The 16,359-nt window shown below is 39.5% G+C and overlaps 1 protein-coding gene across 1 annotated transcript; it reads right to left on the reverse strand.

Annotated features, from left to right (window-relative positions):
- Nucleotides 1–1,999: 1,999 nt before the first annotated feature.
- LOC128379842 (mediator of RNA polymerase II transcription subunit 13-like) lies at nt 2,000–13,804 on the reverse strand. The gene is made up of 4 exons (XM_053339483.1): nt 13,646–13,804; nt 4,654–4,818; nt 4,289–4,398; nt 2,000–3,831 (listed from the first exon to the last, which is right to left on the reverse strand). Exons 1-4 carry the CDS (start codon nt 13,802–13,804, stop codon nt 3,699–3,701), a joined length of 567 nt encoding a protein of 188 aa, XP_053195458.1. The 3' UTR covers nt 2,000–3,698.
- Between the last annotated feature and the right edge of the window lie 2,555 nt (nt 13,805–16,359).

The raw sequence follows: 16,359 nt of genomic DNA on the forward strand, positions 1-16,359 counted from the left end.
TTTTACATACGTGGGTTGACTACAATAATCCACATTTTTAGTGTTAAGTTGACCTTTTTGCTCTCCTCAGAGGGCTTTTTTGAACAACCTTGTTGCCTCATGTGGTGTACTGTTGGCAGAAGAGCGAGATAAAATGTCAATGACTTCTAATTGTGTTTGCGCTAATGCTATGTCAAGCCAGACCCCGGCCTCCTTTGTCCAGTCTGCAGGCCATTTGGCTGCAGCAATGCACTTGGCAAGCCAGATAACATTTGAATGGCCATGGTCTAATAGGCCATCTGTAGAAAACACAGTGCAGTCAATTAAGAGTCCACTTTCTCCAGTTGTGATGGCCATTAGACAGCCCCACCACAACAAGTGACTCTTCAGTGGCTTTTACTCTTCAGCTACTCGCTCCTTTTCATTCACGGTGTCCTCGAGCTGCCCAGTCCGTCACAGACTGACTTTTTGTCTAGTTTTGTCGTCCACTATGCTTTTTTGAGGTTCTATTGAAATTTTCCACTCAATAATTTTGTGACCCTGATGGTCAAATAGAGCCTCCTTCACTTCTTCTCTTGTCCTCACATATTTTAACTCCCCCACTACATCACACAAAAGAAGCTCTTACCTCCCCCTTTAAGAGGACATCTTTTAGAATGATTACACACACACAATGAACTAATTTAAATGTCCTTATCATTTGTTTGACAAATGCATTTACTATTTTTCATATATTCTCCTTCACGAACCCAACCCCCATAAGATACACACACACACACACACACACACTCACTCTCTATATTTGATACTGTCTCTCATTTGGTACTAATTTTGAAATCCTGTGACAGCTGACTCAGACAACATGTCTCTTGAGTCCCTTAAAAGATTGCTTCATTTTATTTTCTTTTTCTTTTTTAACTCGTTCTGTGAAGAAATTTTCTCCAAAGCTTATGTGAAGATAGTATGAGGCTTCAGCATTTGGAGTTACTCTAACCCAGAGGGTATGTATGTGTCTTTTTAGAAGCAAATTCCCCCTTTGTATTCCCATATTGTACCTGTACTGACACAGAGAGGGGATTCTGTATTAAAAAAGGCTTTGACTTTGAGAGATACCTTTTTTTTACTTTTTTAAACCTAGGTGACTGAAGACTAATCCTAATTTATATAATAAGTGGAGTATATATTTCCACAGCACAGGGACTGGATTTTGCCCCCCATCACTTACACTGAAAGCATATAAGCCCCATAATGGCCATTGTGAACAGGAGGAATAGAAGAAAGAAAAAGAAAGAAGGAAATTAATGTACATATGTAGACCTCACTATTATTTTAAGACAGACTTGAACATTTGTGAACCCATCCTTTAAACAAACATCAAACATGTCGCTGAGATGTAAAGGCTCCAGGAGAAAATAAGTCCTGATGGTAGCTTCATTGGGAGCAAACACAGGATTAGACTTCTTGTTTTGTGTTTTGCTTCCATTTCCTCACCCACTTAGTTTATGTCAACACTGACCCATGCCAGTTGACAAGGTACAGTAAAGGCAGGATAGTTTAATCTTAATCTCATTAAGTCTGAGACTCTGGGCCCCCCCTGACAAAGTTTTTTTGCACAATTCCTTAATGCTAATGGATCTTCATGTATTTGATCTCAGAGACACTCAGCAATTGGGCTAAAATAGCCTGACATTTCTGCTTGTCATAGTTAGAATACATGCCAAATATATAAAAGGTCCATCTAAAGGCATCTGTTTGTTTCTGAATCTGGGAAAGCCACCGTTTCTCAGAACTATCTCTTTAAGCATTTCATGAACATTTGTGCTATTCTATATGATCTTTTGATAACTGATGTAATATGTAATGTAATATTTTACTCACTTCCATTCACTGACCCAAAGACCTAGACCTGTACATAAGTATGATACTTTGCAATACACTCAACCACTGACTACCAAAATAAACTTTGACCAACATTAAAAAGAAAAAGAGCAGTCTATATTAAAAGAGAACACAGAACACATCATTTTCAAGAGTTTTAATAATTTACTAAAAAATAGTGTAAAAGTAACAGATATCTCCCACTAATGTGGATCTGTTTGATATTCAAAGTGATGACAGATGTAACAAATTTTTGCAAACTTGCCTTCGTCTGTACATTTGTGTACACTTTACTTGGCAATTTAACCTCTTGGCTGTAATTAAATGAGTTTTGCACTGTATACTGTATATCAAAAAAGCTCACAGCAAAAAAATACTTTGATATGAATCACTTGAAAGTAAACCAACCAGCATGAAATGTACAGCTTTAAGAAATTCCAAAAAACACAGCTGAAAAGTGTATATACAAGCATGCTAGGAATCTAACAAATAGCAGACTGAGTGAAGCGACGGGTCTTTTCTAATGGTTTGCTTGACATCATTTAGGAGAGCCAATGAAATAAAGCATCATTCTTAAATATTTAATAACCTTGCAATGTTCAAATACCATGATCTTCTATTGCCTATTTCAAGTTTTTAACAGAAGAGGAACATTTTTATAAATATACAGTATACTGTATCTCCTGCATCAATTAGTTTAATTTAAACTCATTAAATAAAAAAGGCAAAATGTTCAGTATCTGTAGAAAATAACAAAAGAACAACTAAAATGCATTTTCTTTGATAAATGTTCATACTGTGTCCACTTTTAAAGAGATGGTTGTGCCCATCACCCTTATCATTAAGTGCCTGGATGGAAGAGGTAATATATATTTATGTATATACATATATATATCAAATTCTATGACATGATATAATTTGTATAAATATGGCATCTTTACAATTGCATTAAAATGACAAATTTTATTTCAGATCCCGAGACTATTAACAGTCGATTGGGGGGAAAAAGGCCTTGTTTAAGTTTCTCATTTTCTTGTTTTAAATATTAAAAATAAGTCTCAATTCTTTGCAAATGTATGTTTTACATTATAAACAACACGTCTGTCTTAACTGGTCAAATATTTTCCATTGTGTTCATATCCACAACACTTTGGAAGATGAGGGAAAAAAGTGCCATTATCAAATGCTCCCCCCTTTGGAGTAGATGAGGACGTTTGCCCCATTCAAGAGTAAAGGTACAAGTTTCATTAACCAACCACAAGTCCCAAGAAGCTCAACAGTGCAGTTCTATACAAAAATGTAAAAACACCACAAATGTTATAATGCCATGTGTTTGTGGTGGCATGCCATTCTGCTGGTTGTATAATATGGAGTTGTGTGGCCCTGCATGGATGTCCCTTTCTGCTTCTCCACAAATGTCATCCACAGATGCTTCACTTGCCACTAAGATGCCACCCATGTGGTACGTAATACTATTTTGATCAGGAGAAAGTTAATATTGTGATATGTCAGTAAAATGGGCATAGTTGGATAGATCCATCTGTTTTCTCCATCAGAAAGCACCATAACTGGCACAGCACCAGTTCTGTACTGGGTTTGCATGGGCTCGTGGTTAACCAAAGTTTTCATTCAGAGCATTTCACTCTTCTTGTTCATTACATTCCAGGCATGGGAGAGTCTGATTTGCCCTGTCCTTTATTTGGCCATTAAATCAATGGTCTATTGATTTAAGGTCTATCCAAAACAAGAGAAGAGCTCTGGTGCTCTCTGGTGCCCAGAAGGAGGAAGCGTAGGCACAGAGGAAATGAAGGTATAACGTCAGTCCTCTAGAGTTCACAAAGCTAAAGCATGTTCAGGATGGCATTGTACATCTGGATCAATACAGCCAAGTGGACGGGCAGGCAGGACTGGCGGTCTTGGGTGGCAGGTGTACACGTCAGCCAGGAGAGGGCGTTGTACTGCTCCAATACAAACCTGTGTTTGAAAAATATACCATTTTAGTCTCAGTTTTTAAGGATATTTGAAATCATTTATATTTTGTATGTGCTTCACTTTCAATATAAATCCAGCTGAGTTACTCATTTTAAATAGAATTTGTTGAAAAGGTTATAACACAATTATATATCATAAAATAAACACTTAAGAAATAAATGTTTTTTCACAATTTCTTTATCCAGACCATGATAACCATGAATAAAGGCTTTATTACTGTTATCGGAAACCACTCTTGTTATCTTTTATCAGTTACATGCGTGATACAATACATGTGTAAATACTCTACTGATTATTTTTACTGATAAAGAAGTAACACTAACGCACACTTGTCCTTAGCACACATGTAACAGTTATAAAGAACAGATATTTAAAATACATAGATCTCTGTCAACTACTTGAATATTACCATTATTTTTAATGTATGGCGTGAACTTACCTGAGCACATCAGAGGTGGTCTTTGAATCTAAGGGGTGAGGGGTCCTCTTAGTCTTGTCTGACACCAGCTCATCTGACTGGGCTATGGAGATGTGGTGGTGGAGAGACGCCTGAAGTATAGAAGCAAAGGGCACAATATTTATGCATGCTTAGCTGTAGCGAGCAGCTGAATCCCTCTTTAATGTTTAATCACATAATTAAAGAATTTCTGCATGAATTCTCGACCTAATCAGTGTATCAGCATCTCTTTTCATCTCTGTGCTTTTCTCTCCCCCCTCGCTCAAATCAAATAAGGTTTTACTGGCATTCTCTCTCACAGACACACACGCTCGCACACGCACACACAGATGCAATGCTTTGAGTACCTTGAGGAAAAGTGGACACTGGCTCTCAGCCTGTGGGCAGGAAGCCCAGAACCAGTGAGGAAGTCCGTTCGCTTGTGCGGTGGAGACATAGTAGCCCAGAGCCAACGGCTGCTGCTTTAGCTCCTCTGGTGGATTGTCCCTGGACAGCAAGCGTTCTCCCTGGCTCTATACAAACACACACACACACACACACACAGGAGAGAGGGCCAGCAATTAATTACCACATTCATTGTGATCTTAACAAATCCTGGGCCATGGCCTATATTATTTATTCATCCATCTACATCCTACACTCTATTTCACTGTCAGTTACAAGAATCATTCAGTTGAGGATACAGCTGGGAGGCAGATATTTAAAAGGGAAAAAAAGAAAAAACTAGCTACATAAGATATTATTACAATTTTATATTAAACTGAGAGTTCCCTTGGAGATTTAGTTGATAGATTTTCACAAGAGACCTGCTTATTTCCCATGTTTAAAAAATGGTGTGCTTCAACCCAGAATTTATTTATGTCAAGTCAGATATTTCTAGGTTATAGTATGCAAGACTAGATGAAAATATGTAGCATACTACACAGCAAATGTGCCAGTGTTATTTTTTTGGTGTTGGTGTAAATTAACAGGGGTTACCATTAATTTTACTCAGAATTGATCAAAATTAACTCCCCCAAGAGTCAGCTCCTGATAGTGTTAGAGTTGATATCCGTCGTTCTGAGAATCACTGAGGCTGTGTCTCAATTTGGACCCAACTGCGAGGCTGCATCCTCGAAGGACGCGGCCTTTGCGGCCTTCGAAGGATGCATCCTTGAGGAACCTCCGAAGGACGCATCAACCGTTGTGAAATGAGACGGTCTAGCCTTCGAGGCATTTCCTGGTTGCGTCACCAGCTGTTCCCGCCCATAAGACGAGAAAGACGTCTCGACCGAAAAGACGGTGAAAAAGCTGACAAAATTATAAGAGAGAAGAAAGGAGAAGAATAAAGGAAAGGAGAAGAAAGAAGGAAAACACACAAGAAAGAAAGAAAGAAAGAAAGAAGGAAAACACACAAGAGAAAGAATAATAAAATAATAATAATCTGTAAATAGTTATTTCTGATGTAATTTTTGTAAATAGTGAAATGTTTCATCACTTGATAATAAAAGAAAATATTTAATCCCTTGTTCTTCCTGAACAGTAGCACTTTATGCAACCCTGTTATAAATTGTACTGAAGTTGTAAATACTAAATGGAATAGACGTGTAACAATGAACAATATTTTTTATTTAATAACAACATAAAACATCAAAATCTTCACAATCAAATAAAAAATAAAGAAAAATCATAAATAAACACAGTTCATAAATAAAATCAAATTAAACACATCTATATAGATGTATATTTATTTTTCTATTACTTTTCCAGGAGAGAGAAGAGCCTCTTCATCCTGTCTTTCCCCTCCTGCTCCCTCCTCTCCTCTGCCTCATTTTGCCTTCTCATGTCCTCCTTTATGAGGTCAAGGAGGTCATCCTCCCTCCTCCTCTTCCTCCTGGGCCCTGGCTGGTCCTCCTCCTCCTCCTCCTCCTCCTCTTCACTCTCCTGCTCACCCACTGCGGCACTTGGCCCTGGTGTGTCCTCACGGATGGAGGCAATGAGGACAGGGGGGGCAATAGATGGCCTCTGCCCCAGTACCTCATCCATGAGGACAAACCACGGCCAAGTGCCAGCAGTGGACTTGCCGCTGGCCCCCTCCCCTGTCCCTGGATATTTGCAATCCTAAGGCAGTGGAAATCAATCATGTCAGCAATTTTCAGCAAAAGTATTTAGTAACAGTAAAACTAATCCAAACCTGTAGGCTACTTTATATATATTTTTTTTAAATTGTCCCATTTTTTTTTGGCCTGGTAGGGCTGGACCTTCCCCTCCAGCCCAGTCTTTCCCAGTATTGCTCTAAACACAGAGGGAAGCAAGAGAAAAGGTAAACACAAGATCACATCAACACAGGGATGCAAAGATGTACAAAAATGGACATCAGCCTTGCCTCCATCCCGCCGTGGCGGAGTTTTTGCCCCCCCGTGAATAGATTGTCATTTTCCCCTCTTTGTTTAATCAGGAGCTCGGTTTGCTCCTTGCTCCCTAAAACAAAAATAAAACAAAATGTAATGTAAAACATGTTTTTTCTTTACTATGTCAACAGACAAAAGGGTTCTAATATAGCAAAAAATTATCATAATAATGATAATAATGAAGTATAACATATAATAGTGATAATCCCAAACGTAGCTCTTTATTAAAATCTAAATTTGTTCATCTTAGTCCATTTATATATATATGTATGTATATATATATATATATATATATATATACATATAAATAAAGATATAAGTCAAGTAATAAAATATAAGTAATTAGTAAAAGTATAAAAGTATTAGTAGTAATAAGTACAAATAATTAAATAAAACAAACCAATACATACACTTGAATGAAAAGTCTTCACCTGTTGGTGTCGCCATTGTTGTGTTTTCGCGGCACTGAACAGCGCCGCGCAAAGGATCTTGGGATTTGGGAGGCCGCGAAGGATAGTAGCGATGCATCCTCGAAAAAGAGGGAAAAGAAGGCCGCATTTCAAGGCTGCATTTGAAGGAGTCTTCGAATTGGGACAGCCTTCGCGCGGCGTTGTGACGTAATCGACCTCGAAATGCGCACTTCGAGGATGCAGCCTCGCAATTTGGACCAAATTGGGACACAGCCACAGCCTGAATTTACACTCTGGCTCGTTCAATTGGCCACACCCACCATTTGAATCGCTTGCCTTGGCAGTGACTGGCACGCACACCCTCACTGGTGGCACACACGGAGTCAGCACTCAGACTGCAGTCATACTTGCTTCGTCCAAATCTCTTCTTTCTACGGTAAGTTAAGTTTCGGTCGATACAATTGTCGCTTTTGGATTGATATTAGCGTTTTTTGTGGTTGATTTTGGCTGCTAGCTAGCTAGCCAACTTCGCTAGCTAGCTAACGTTAGCTTAGCTCGCTAGCACTGGCCAACATGCTGCCTGGACCAGGGTTTATCTAACATTAGTTTCTCAAATTATTAAAAGTGTCTATAAAGGAAAGGCTTTTTGAGTAATAGGAATTTATCGAAAAGATACACACGATACAAATATAGTATGACAACATTACCCATGTGCATGGCACATTGTAAATAGGCCTACATTGTGTTTGGTAGTGTTGGGTTAAATGTAATTGTGTAGTAATATAGTGTTAGTGTTTTTTTTAACATTTTCATCTTCCTTCATCACCGTCAGTGTCATGTTGGCTGCCATGTGCGTGGTAGTCCGGTAATTGTACAGTGTTCAAATTACCCGCCCACTCCACCCCAGGCGGGAAACACTGAGTGTAAATGTAAGAAATTACGAATAATAAGTTATGCCATTCTTGTCTTTGAAGCAACATGCTGGTTCCTGTAGAGTATAAAGGAGTCAGCAAATGGGTCAGGGTACCACAGGTGGAGGAAGAGTACAATTACTCCCAGTTTTTGCAAGCAGGTAACTGTTAGGCTAATTTGACTGTCATGTTTATTTGTGCATTTAGGGTTTTCCAATGTTTTTCCTAGAGACTACAGATGAAAATTAGCTTTCCTGCTAACTCCGGTGTATAGTTCATCAGCTCTGTTCATTAATGCATGTTTGTCCCTCCCAAATCTTGCTTATCTACAGTATCTTATGTTTTAGTGCTGGCAAAATTCAATTTGCCAGGTTCTGCTTCCTTGGGCCTGAAGGATTCCTCTAACGTGGAAGTGGATTCGGACATATTCGATGAGCTCTTGAAATCATCTGGGGTGTCATTCAAGGCCGAAGAATGTGATGGTAAGGGATTGGGGGCTTATATTTTTAATTTTTGTTTTCTACAAAAGGTAAATTGAGCTGTAACTTGTTTCCTCTCATGGTCAATTGCGTCATTTACTATGCAAAGCTGTGTGTTTTCTTAGGTAGCAATGCTGAGGTGGAGTTCACAGAGGGCTCATCTTTATCAGACTGGTCACCATCACCATCACGTGCATCCCAAGGGTCATCATCAGGTTCTGACTCAACGCTGATACTGGAGTCTACCAAAGCTAGGAAAAGACAACTGGTTGAAGGACCCTTGGATAGCAACGTTGCAAGAGATGTAAGTTAACCACCTGATATTGACCCTGATGTTAATTAGACCGATGTCAAACCTTACATTAAAATTTCACAATATTAGTACTGCAGCTTCAGTAGGTATCGGACTGAAAACCCAGAGCTCCGTTATGTTAGCTAATTCTCATTTATCATGCACCCCTTAACCAACTGTTACATCAGCTCGGGGTACAGGCTGAAGTATCTACTGTACCTGCAGTGTGAATGTTATGCTATTGTCATTTCAGAATGTTAGAGACGCTCTGTTTTCAAAGCCTGGTGGAAAAGAAATATTCAAAGAGTACGAGAAAACAAGCTCCATCAGTGATGTTGCAAGAAGAAAGATGGTAAACATTCTTGTGGCAGATATGGTGGAGAGCCATGGGTAAGTGAATGCACTTGCAATAACAGGTTGTAGTTGTTTTTTTGTTTTGTTTTTTACCTCTAAAAGTCGCTGCCAATTATGTCTTCACCCACACCCATGTGCACATCAAGGTCATTATAGTTTTAAATTTTTCATTAGTTTTTATTTTTATTTAGCTATTCAATTTGCTTTTTTGTTTCAGTTCAGTTTTCGTTCGTTCAACTAGTGATGAAGCAGTTTTAGTTTAGTTTTTATTTTGAGGGATTGACTCAGTCTTAGTTTTAGTTTTTCAGGTTTTAGGAGAAAGCCTCTGTGAGACCTCTGAAAATTAACTTTTTCCCTTTTAGTTGCATCCCATAATGTTCCCATCACGTTTCCATTCACTCTTATTTACCTGTGGGTCATACTCTAAGTTGTACCACATTGAGCTGTGGCGTTTTCTTCCAGCAACTTTAGCATCTCTAACTACAACTAAGCTGATGTTATCTGATATTCACTTTAGTTTTAGTTTTTTTATTATTATTATTGTAGTTTTTATTTAGTTCTTATTTTTGAAAAAAAAGTCATTTTTATTATTTTCTATTAACTAATTTTGGAGAAATTATCTTTTTTTTTTCAGGAGGGTCCCTCCGGTGAATGTGCGGATCCTCTACGCACTTGGGATTACAACACTGTTCCCTAAATTGAAGGACCCTGATTCCAAGAATGGCTATGTGAGTATAAACAGTAATGCATCCCCATACATTCTGTGTTGTAAACTGTTTTTGTCTGTATATAACATCTATTGCAAGTCTGCCAGTCCTGGGTGAGGGATCCCTCCTCCGTTGCTCACCCTGAGGTTTCTCCATTTTTTCCCTGTTCAAGGGTTTTCAAGAGGGCCACTTTTCAAGAGGGCCCCAAGACTCCACGCAGTATCCGTTCAGATGAGAAGCAGTTGACCGGTGATGAATGCAAGGAAGCCATATCGGTGATGAAACACTCAAGTGATACGACCCTTGTCAAAAATAAGATGAAGGCAACATTCCAGCACAGGCAAAAGGTGGTTCAAGACCCGGGTACTGCCTCTACTGTCCTGGATCTCTTTCCCAGATTCTTGGATACACCTGGCTTGGTAAACATAAAATTAATTGCTGACGACTTTGTGATTAGCTTGACTGTTTATTAACTGACACCCATAGCGCCATTACAATGGTGTTCTCATTCTCACACACACAAACGTTTTCTGTTTAAGATCGACCAAGACTTCATAATGATCTTTGGTGAGGAGGTGTCTGGTAAATTCCTTTCCAAGTGGCCAACATTTTTCAAACCAAGAGTCATCGCAGATTGCTTCAAGAATCTATCCTCGAGTCCGCATGTGGATGAGCTACTTCTGTCTGCACAACAGGAGTCTGATGATGGTGGTAAGTGTTAATTGAATAGTGGACACAGTAGATTGCACATGCCTTTAGTGTACACAACAAAAGAGGACATTGTTGTATTCTTTCATGTTTTTGGCCCCTTTACTACAAATCACATACTGTACCTCACTGCTAAACATATTAAGAAAACTTTACTATAACTGATGCTGTAATGCTTATAAGGAAATAAAAGACATTTTATAGTGTCACTTCTAATTCTGCAGTGTGGCATTCTGAAGAGTGGGACCCTGAGATGGCCGCCATCCTTCTGCTGCTTCACCTCTTGCCTCCAACAGTTAAAGGCAAGAAGGGCGGCAAGATGAGTGCATCGGAGGCTGCTAGACGCCTGATCAAGTTCATGAAGGTATTTTCTTAGGACTGTACATCACTGATGCAATGTTTTTAGGAGCTAATATGGCAGGGTAATTGGGGGGGTGCAGTTAAATTGTTTTTAAAAATCATCCATCCATTCATCACACAAAAATAAATTAATGTTGTGTACATTCATAGATCCATCCCTGAATTAATTACTTGTGTACATCTATCAAATATTAATTCATCAAGTTGTGTATTGCACACATCCATTCATACAGTCGCACATGAATTAAAATGACTTGAGTAAAAACATTAACTCTCTCTCTCTCTCAGGTGGGGTCAAGCATGGAGACCTTCCTTAAAGAAACTGGCCCCAAACAGCCCTTTCTCCCCGGTGTCGGAGAAAGAAGCAACAGCATCCAGGATTTCTACATCATCCTGGACCATAAGGCCATTCCCTGCAGGATGCAGACCCCAGTTGCTGCCTTTGATGAGCTCTTCAAGGCGCATTATGCTTTTGCCGTGTCGTATGATGATGCGCTGTCCAGCTTCTTCATCTTCATCCAAACCACCGTGTATGGCATCGATGTCGGCAAAGTGAAAGAGAGTCCTCGGGTAAAAGAAATCAGAGCAAGGCTTCTTCACTGTGAGGTTTGAAGGCCGATACATTTTGACCAGAAATGTACACATGTTACATTTGCAAGGTACACCACACCAGTTGTTCAATGTTATTTAGACATTTGAAGTTTGAGCATGGATTGTATCCTGGAAGGTCTCTGCGCTTGAACTGTGGAGAGCCTGGTTGTTCATTTGTTTTTTGTACATTTTCTGGTTACCAACGTCACCTATCTCGAGCACTTAAAGACTATCTTGATCCAGATCCCGTCAGCAGTTTTGAATCTGAGCCTGTAGCTGGACCTTCCACACCAGTGAATGTGGATCTTCCTGTGAGGGTCACTACACATGTTCCAGTTGAAAAGAAGAATATACTGGACATGTGCAGCTCTGTTATTGCTCAGGTTCAAGCCTCAGGTGTTCCAGAGAGTACTATGCAGTGTCTAGTTGGCTCAATGGAGGAACTGGTTAATGACATCCATGCTCACACAAAGGAAGCTGTTGTTAATTGTTTGTCTTCTGATGCATCTAAAGAAACTTTGGAGAGAGTTGAGAGTTGTTTTGATCAACTAGAAAACCCATTTTCTTCTCTTAACACAGAATCTAAAAGGATGAGGCATTTTGAAAAGAAATGGAATATAGTAGAACCTGTAGAGCATGTTCTGGGTGTCCGTTTTGATGTAAGAAGAGATAGGCAATTTTCATATGACACCGATGACCAAGTGTACCTTGTTCCATACTGTAATTATATGTGAATCCATGCAAACTGTTAATGTGGTGTGGTGGCCATTTAATAAGACTATTTTTCTAAAGAAGTGTTTGCCTTGTGTATTTTTTGTATTAAGTTTGGCGAGTGGTTGTGTTTAAGGGTGGGTGGGTTTATTGGTAGTCAAATTTTACACCCATTGGTCTGAATGCATTGGTAATCAGTGTAACATTTTATTGAAATGACACTAATGTAGAGTACTATTGACACTACACATATTAGCTAGTGTTAATTTTGAACTCCTTGCAGTGTTTAAATTACTATAACTGAGTGTAAAGACACTAACACTGACACTATACATGTGTTAGTCAGTGTTAATTTTGAACTCCCTACAGTGTTGAAATTACTATAACTGAGTGTAAAAATATACACTGACACTAGTGTAGAGTACTATTGACACTAAATAAGTGTTGGCCAGTGTTAATTTTGAACTCCCTACAGTGTTGAAATAACTATAGCTGAGTGTAAAAACATTAACACTAGTGTTAGTGTTAAATTAACACTGAAAAGAGTGGACGCATATACACACTTTCTTGGTGTTAAATTTAACACTCTCAGAGTTGATTTAACACTGGCGTTTTTGCTGTGTACAGTTTAGCTTTAAGATTAGTTAAGGATATATACAGTCTCTGTAAGAAGAACATTAACTGTCTTTCACTCCCTCCAGGAAAGACGTGTAATGATGATACACACAAAACACACGGCTAATGTACACATGTGTAAAGGTCATAGCTACACTTTCCCACAGTTTTTCTGCACTATATGAAATGTTATTTAATACAGTATAGGTTGTCAAAATGCCTCTTTTACTGTGCCTTCAACACCAATTCCACTGCATCTATTACACCTGGCAAAAATCTATAAACTGACTGTTGTTTGATAATTGTTGCATGATTGTGTTGATGATTGTTGATTTGTTGATTGTTGATTTGTTGTATGTCCATCAAGACTGCACCGAAGTGGCCCCCATGCTTCAAAAGGTCAAAATTAAATCTGAACCTGAAATGGTATGAATCTTAGTTCCAGTAAAACACTGCTATAATTAACATAATTATCCACAATGACAGTAGTTTTTTTCTTCAGTTATCTAGTTATTTCAAAGTTGCCAGCTTGTTTAAATAGACAGATCACAAAATCCAAGCTATAGTTTTTATTTTATTAAATAAAAACAACCAGGTAAGATCTCTCTTCCTTCCTCTGCACAGTGAGAGCAGCTTAATTTTCTTCTTTGAAAACAATGACTAAATGGTAATGTTTAAATGCAGTAGCATGTTTTTTTTCATGTAAGGGCATGAGGGCATTCAAATGTTTTCTTTTGTAAGAGGGCGTTATTTACATGCTACAGCTGTGAGTCATTGCAGGTGGATTTCTTTCTACTGGTGCCTGACTCACCCTGGTGTGCTGGAAATGTGATCCTATTCCCATCCCGGACGGAGAGCCAGGCGAGGGCACAGGAGAGGTGTTTGGGGAAGGGTGGAGGTTCCCTGTGATCAGCATCATGTCATGGCCAATGTCATTTTCCAGTTCATCAGGAAAGGGCAGATCAAACATGTCATCTGAGGGACAAAATGGAGAGATAAAGTTATGAATGTCAGCAGTTTGGGGTCATTTATCACTACAACCATTACCATTGCCACAAAGGGGCACATTTTTACTAAAAATGCATGTGGTCAAGATCTGAAAGTTATTTTATGCACATGATGTGGGGAGAGATATTTTAGGACAAAGATGCCACCTGTTGGTGCATAAAAGCCACTGAATATATATATAATTTTGTGACCCTGATGGTCAAATAGAGCCTCCTTCACTTCTTCTCTTGTCCTCACATATTTTAACTCCCCCACTACATCACACAAAAGAAGCTCTTACCTCCCCCTTTAAGAGGACATCTTTTAGAATGATTACACACACACAATGAACTAATTTAAATGTCCTTAACATTTGTTTGACAAATGCATTTCCTATTTTTCATATATTCTCCTTCACGAACCCAACCCCCATAAGATACACACACACACACTCACTCTCTATATTTGATACTGTCTCTCTGGCCCCTCTGGCCCCTTGTAGCAAGTTTTGGGACAATCCCCCACCCTTCCCATTTTTGACTTTTTCGACACTACCGGCCCTGTCATTTTTTTCAATTTTTGCCCGCTTTGGAAAATCCTTCACAATTTTCACACAATGCCTTCACGGTGCTTGATTTTACACATTTTTCATTCAGCCCGACCCTCTGCCCCTTGAAGCAAGTTTTGGGACAATCCTCCACCCTTCCCATTTTTGACTTTTTCGACACTACCGGCCCTGTCATTTTCTTCAATTTTTGCCCGCTTTGGAAAATCCTTCACAATTTTCACACAATACCTTCAAGGTGCTTGATTTTACACATTTTTCATTCAGCCCGCCCCTCTGGCCCCTTGTAGCAAGTTTAGAGACAATCCCCCACCCTTCCCATTTTTTACTTTTTCGACACTACCGCCCCTGTCATTTTTTTTCAATTTTTGCCCGCTTTGGAAAATCCTTCACAATTTTCACACAATGCCTTCACGGTGCTTGATTTTACACATTTTTCATTCAGGCTGCCCCTCTAGCCCCTTGTAGCAAGTTTTGGGACAATCCCCCACCCTTCCCATTTTTGACTTTTTCGACACTACCGGCCCTGTCATTTTTTTCAATTTTTGCCCGCTTTGGAAAATCCTTCACAATTTTCACACAATGCCTTCACGGTGCTTGATTTTACACATTTTTCATTCAGCCCGCCCCTCTGGCCCCTTGTAGCAAGTTTGGGGACAATCCCCCACCCTTCCCATTTTTGACTTTTTCGACACTACCGGCCCTGTCATTTTTTTCAATTTTAGCCTGCTTTGGAAAATCCTTCACAATTTTCACACAATGCCTTCATGGTGCTTGATTTTACACATTTTTTCATTCAGGCTGCCCCTCTGGCTCCTTGTAGCAAGTTTTGGGACAATCCCCCACCCTTCCCATTTTTGACTTTTTCGACACTACCGGTCCTGTCATTTTTTTCAATTTTTGCCCCCTTTGGAAAATCCTTTACAATTTTCACACAATGCCTTCACGGTGCTTGATTTTACACATTTTTCATTCAGCCCGACCCTCTGGCTCCTTGTAGCAAGTTTTGGGACAATCCCCCACCCTTCCCATTTTTGACTTTTTCGACACTACCGGTCCTGTCATTTTTTTCAATTTTTGCCCGCTTTGGAAAATCCTTCACAATTTTCACACAATGCCTTCACGGTGCTTGATTTTACACATTTTTCATTCAGCCCGACCCTCTGGCCCCGTGTAGCAAGTTTTGGGACAATCCCCCACCCTTCCCATTTTTGACTTTTTCAACACTACCGGCCCTGTCATTTTTTTCAATTTTTACCCGCTTTGGAAAATCCTTCACAATTTTCACACAATGCCCTCAGGGTGCTTGATTTTACACATTTTTCATTCAGGCCGCACCTCTGGCTCCTTGTAGCAAGTTTTGGGACAATCGTCCACCTTTCCCATTTTTGACTTTTTCGACACTACCGGCCCTGTCATTTTTTTCAATTTTTGCCCGCTTTGGAAAATCCTTCACAATTTTCACACAATGCCTTCAAAGTGCTTGATTTTAGACATTTTTCATTCAGCCCGACCCTCTGGCCCCGTGTAGCAAGTTTTGGGACAATCCCCCAACCTTCCCATTTTTGACTTTTTCGACACTACCGGCCCTGTCATTTTTTTCAATTTTTGCCCGCTTTGGAAAATCCTTCACAATTTTCACACAATGCCTTCACGGTGCTTGATTTTACACATTTTTCATTCAGCCCGACCCTCTGGCCCCGTGTAGCAAGTTTTGGGACAATCCCCCAACCTTCCCATTTTTGACTTTTTCGACACTACCGGCCCTGTCATTTTTTTCAAATTTTGCCCGCTTTGGAAAATCCTTCACAATTTTCACACAATGCCTTCACGGTGCTTGATTTTACACATTTTTCATTCAGGCTGCCCCTCTGGCCCCTTGAAGCAAGTTTTGGGACAATCCCCCACCCTTCCCATTTTTGACTTTTTCGACACTACCGGCCCTGTCATTTTTTTCAATTTTTGCCCGCTTT

The sequence above is a fragment of the Scomber japonicus genome, chromosome 19 (assembly GCF_027409825.1).
Source record: "Scomber japonicus isolate fScoJap1 chromosome 19, fScoJap1.pri, whole genome shotgun sequence".
In the NCBI taxonomy this organism is placed as follows: Eukaryota; Metazoa; Chordata; class Actinopteri; order Scombriformes; family Scombridae; genus Scomber; species Scomber japonicus.

Bases quoted from the DNA above. Each gene is read 5' to 3' on its own strand.
- LOC128379842 (XM_053339483.1), bottom strand. From the start codon at position 13,804: ATGTTTGATCTGCCCTTTCCTGATGAACTGGAAAATGACATTGGCCAT. The intron at 4,819-13,645 runs GTGAGTCAGGCA...GTGTTTGTATAG, and splicing joins CACATTTCCAGCACACCAGG to AGCCAGGGAGAACGCTTGCT. The intron at 4,399-4,653 runs GTACTCAAAGCA...TCTATACTTCAG, and splicing joins AGTGTCCACTTTTCCTCAAG to GCGTCTCTCCACCACCACAT.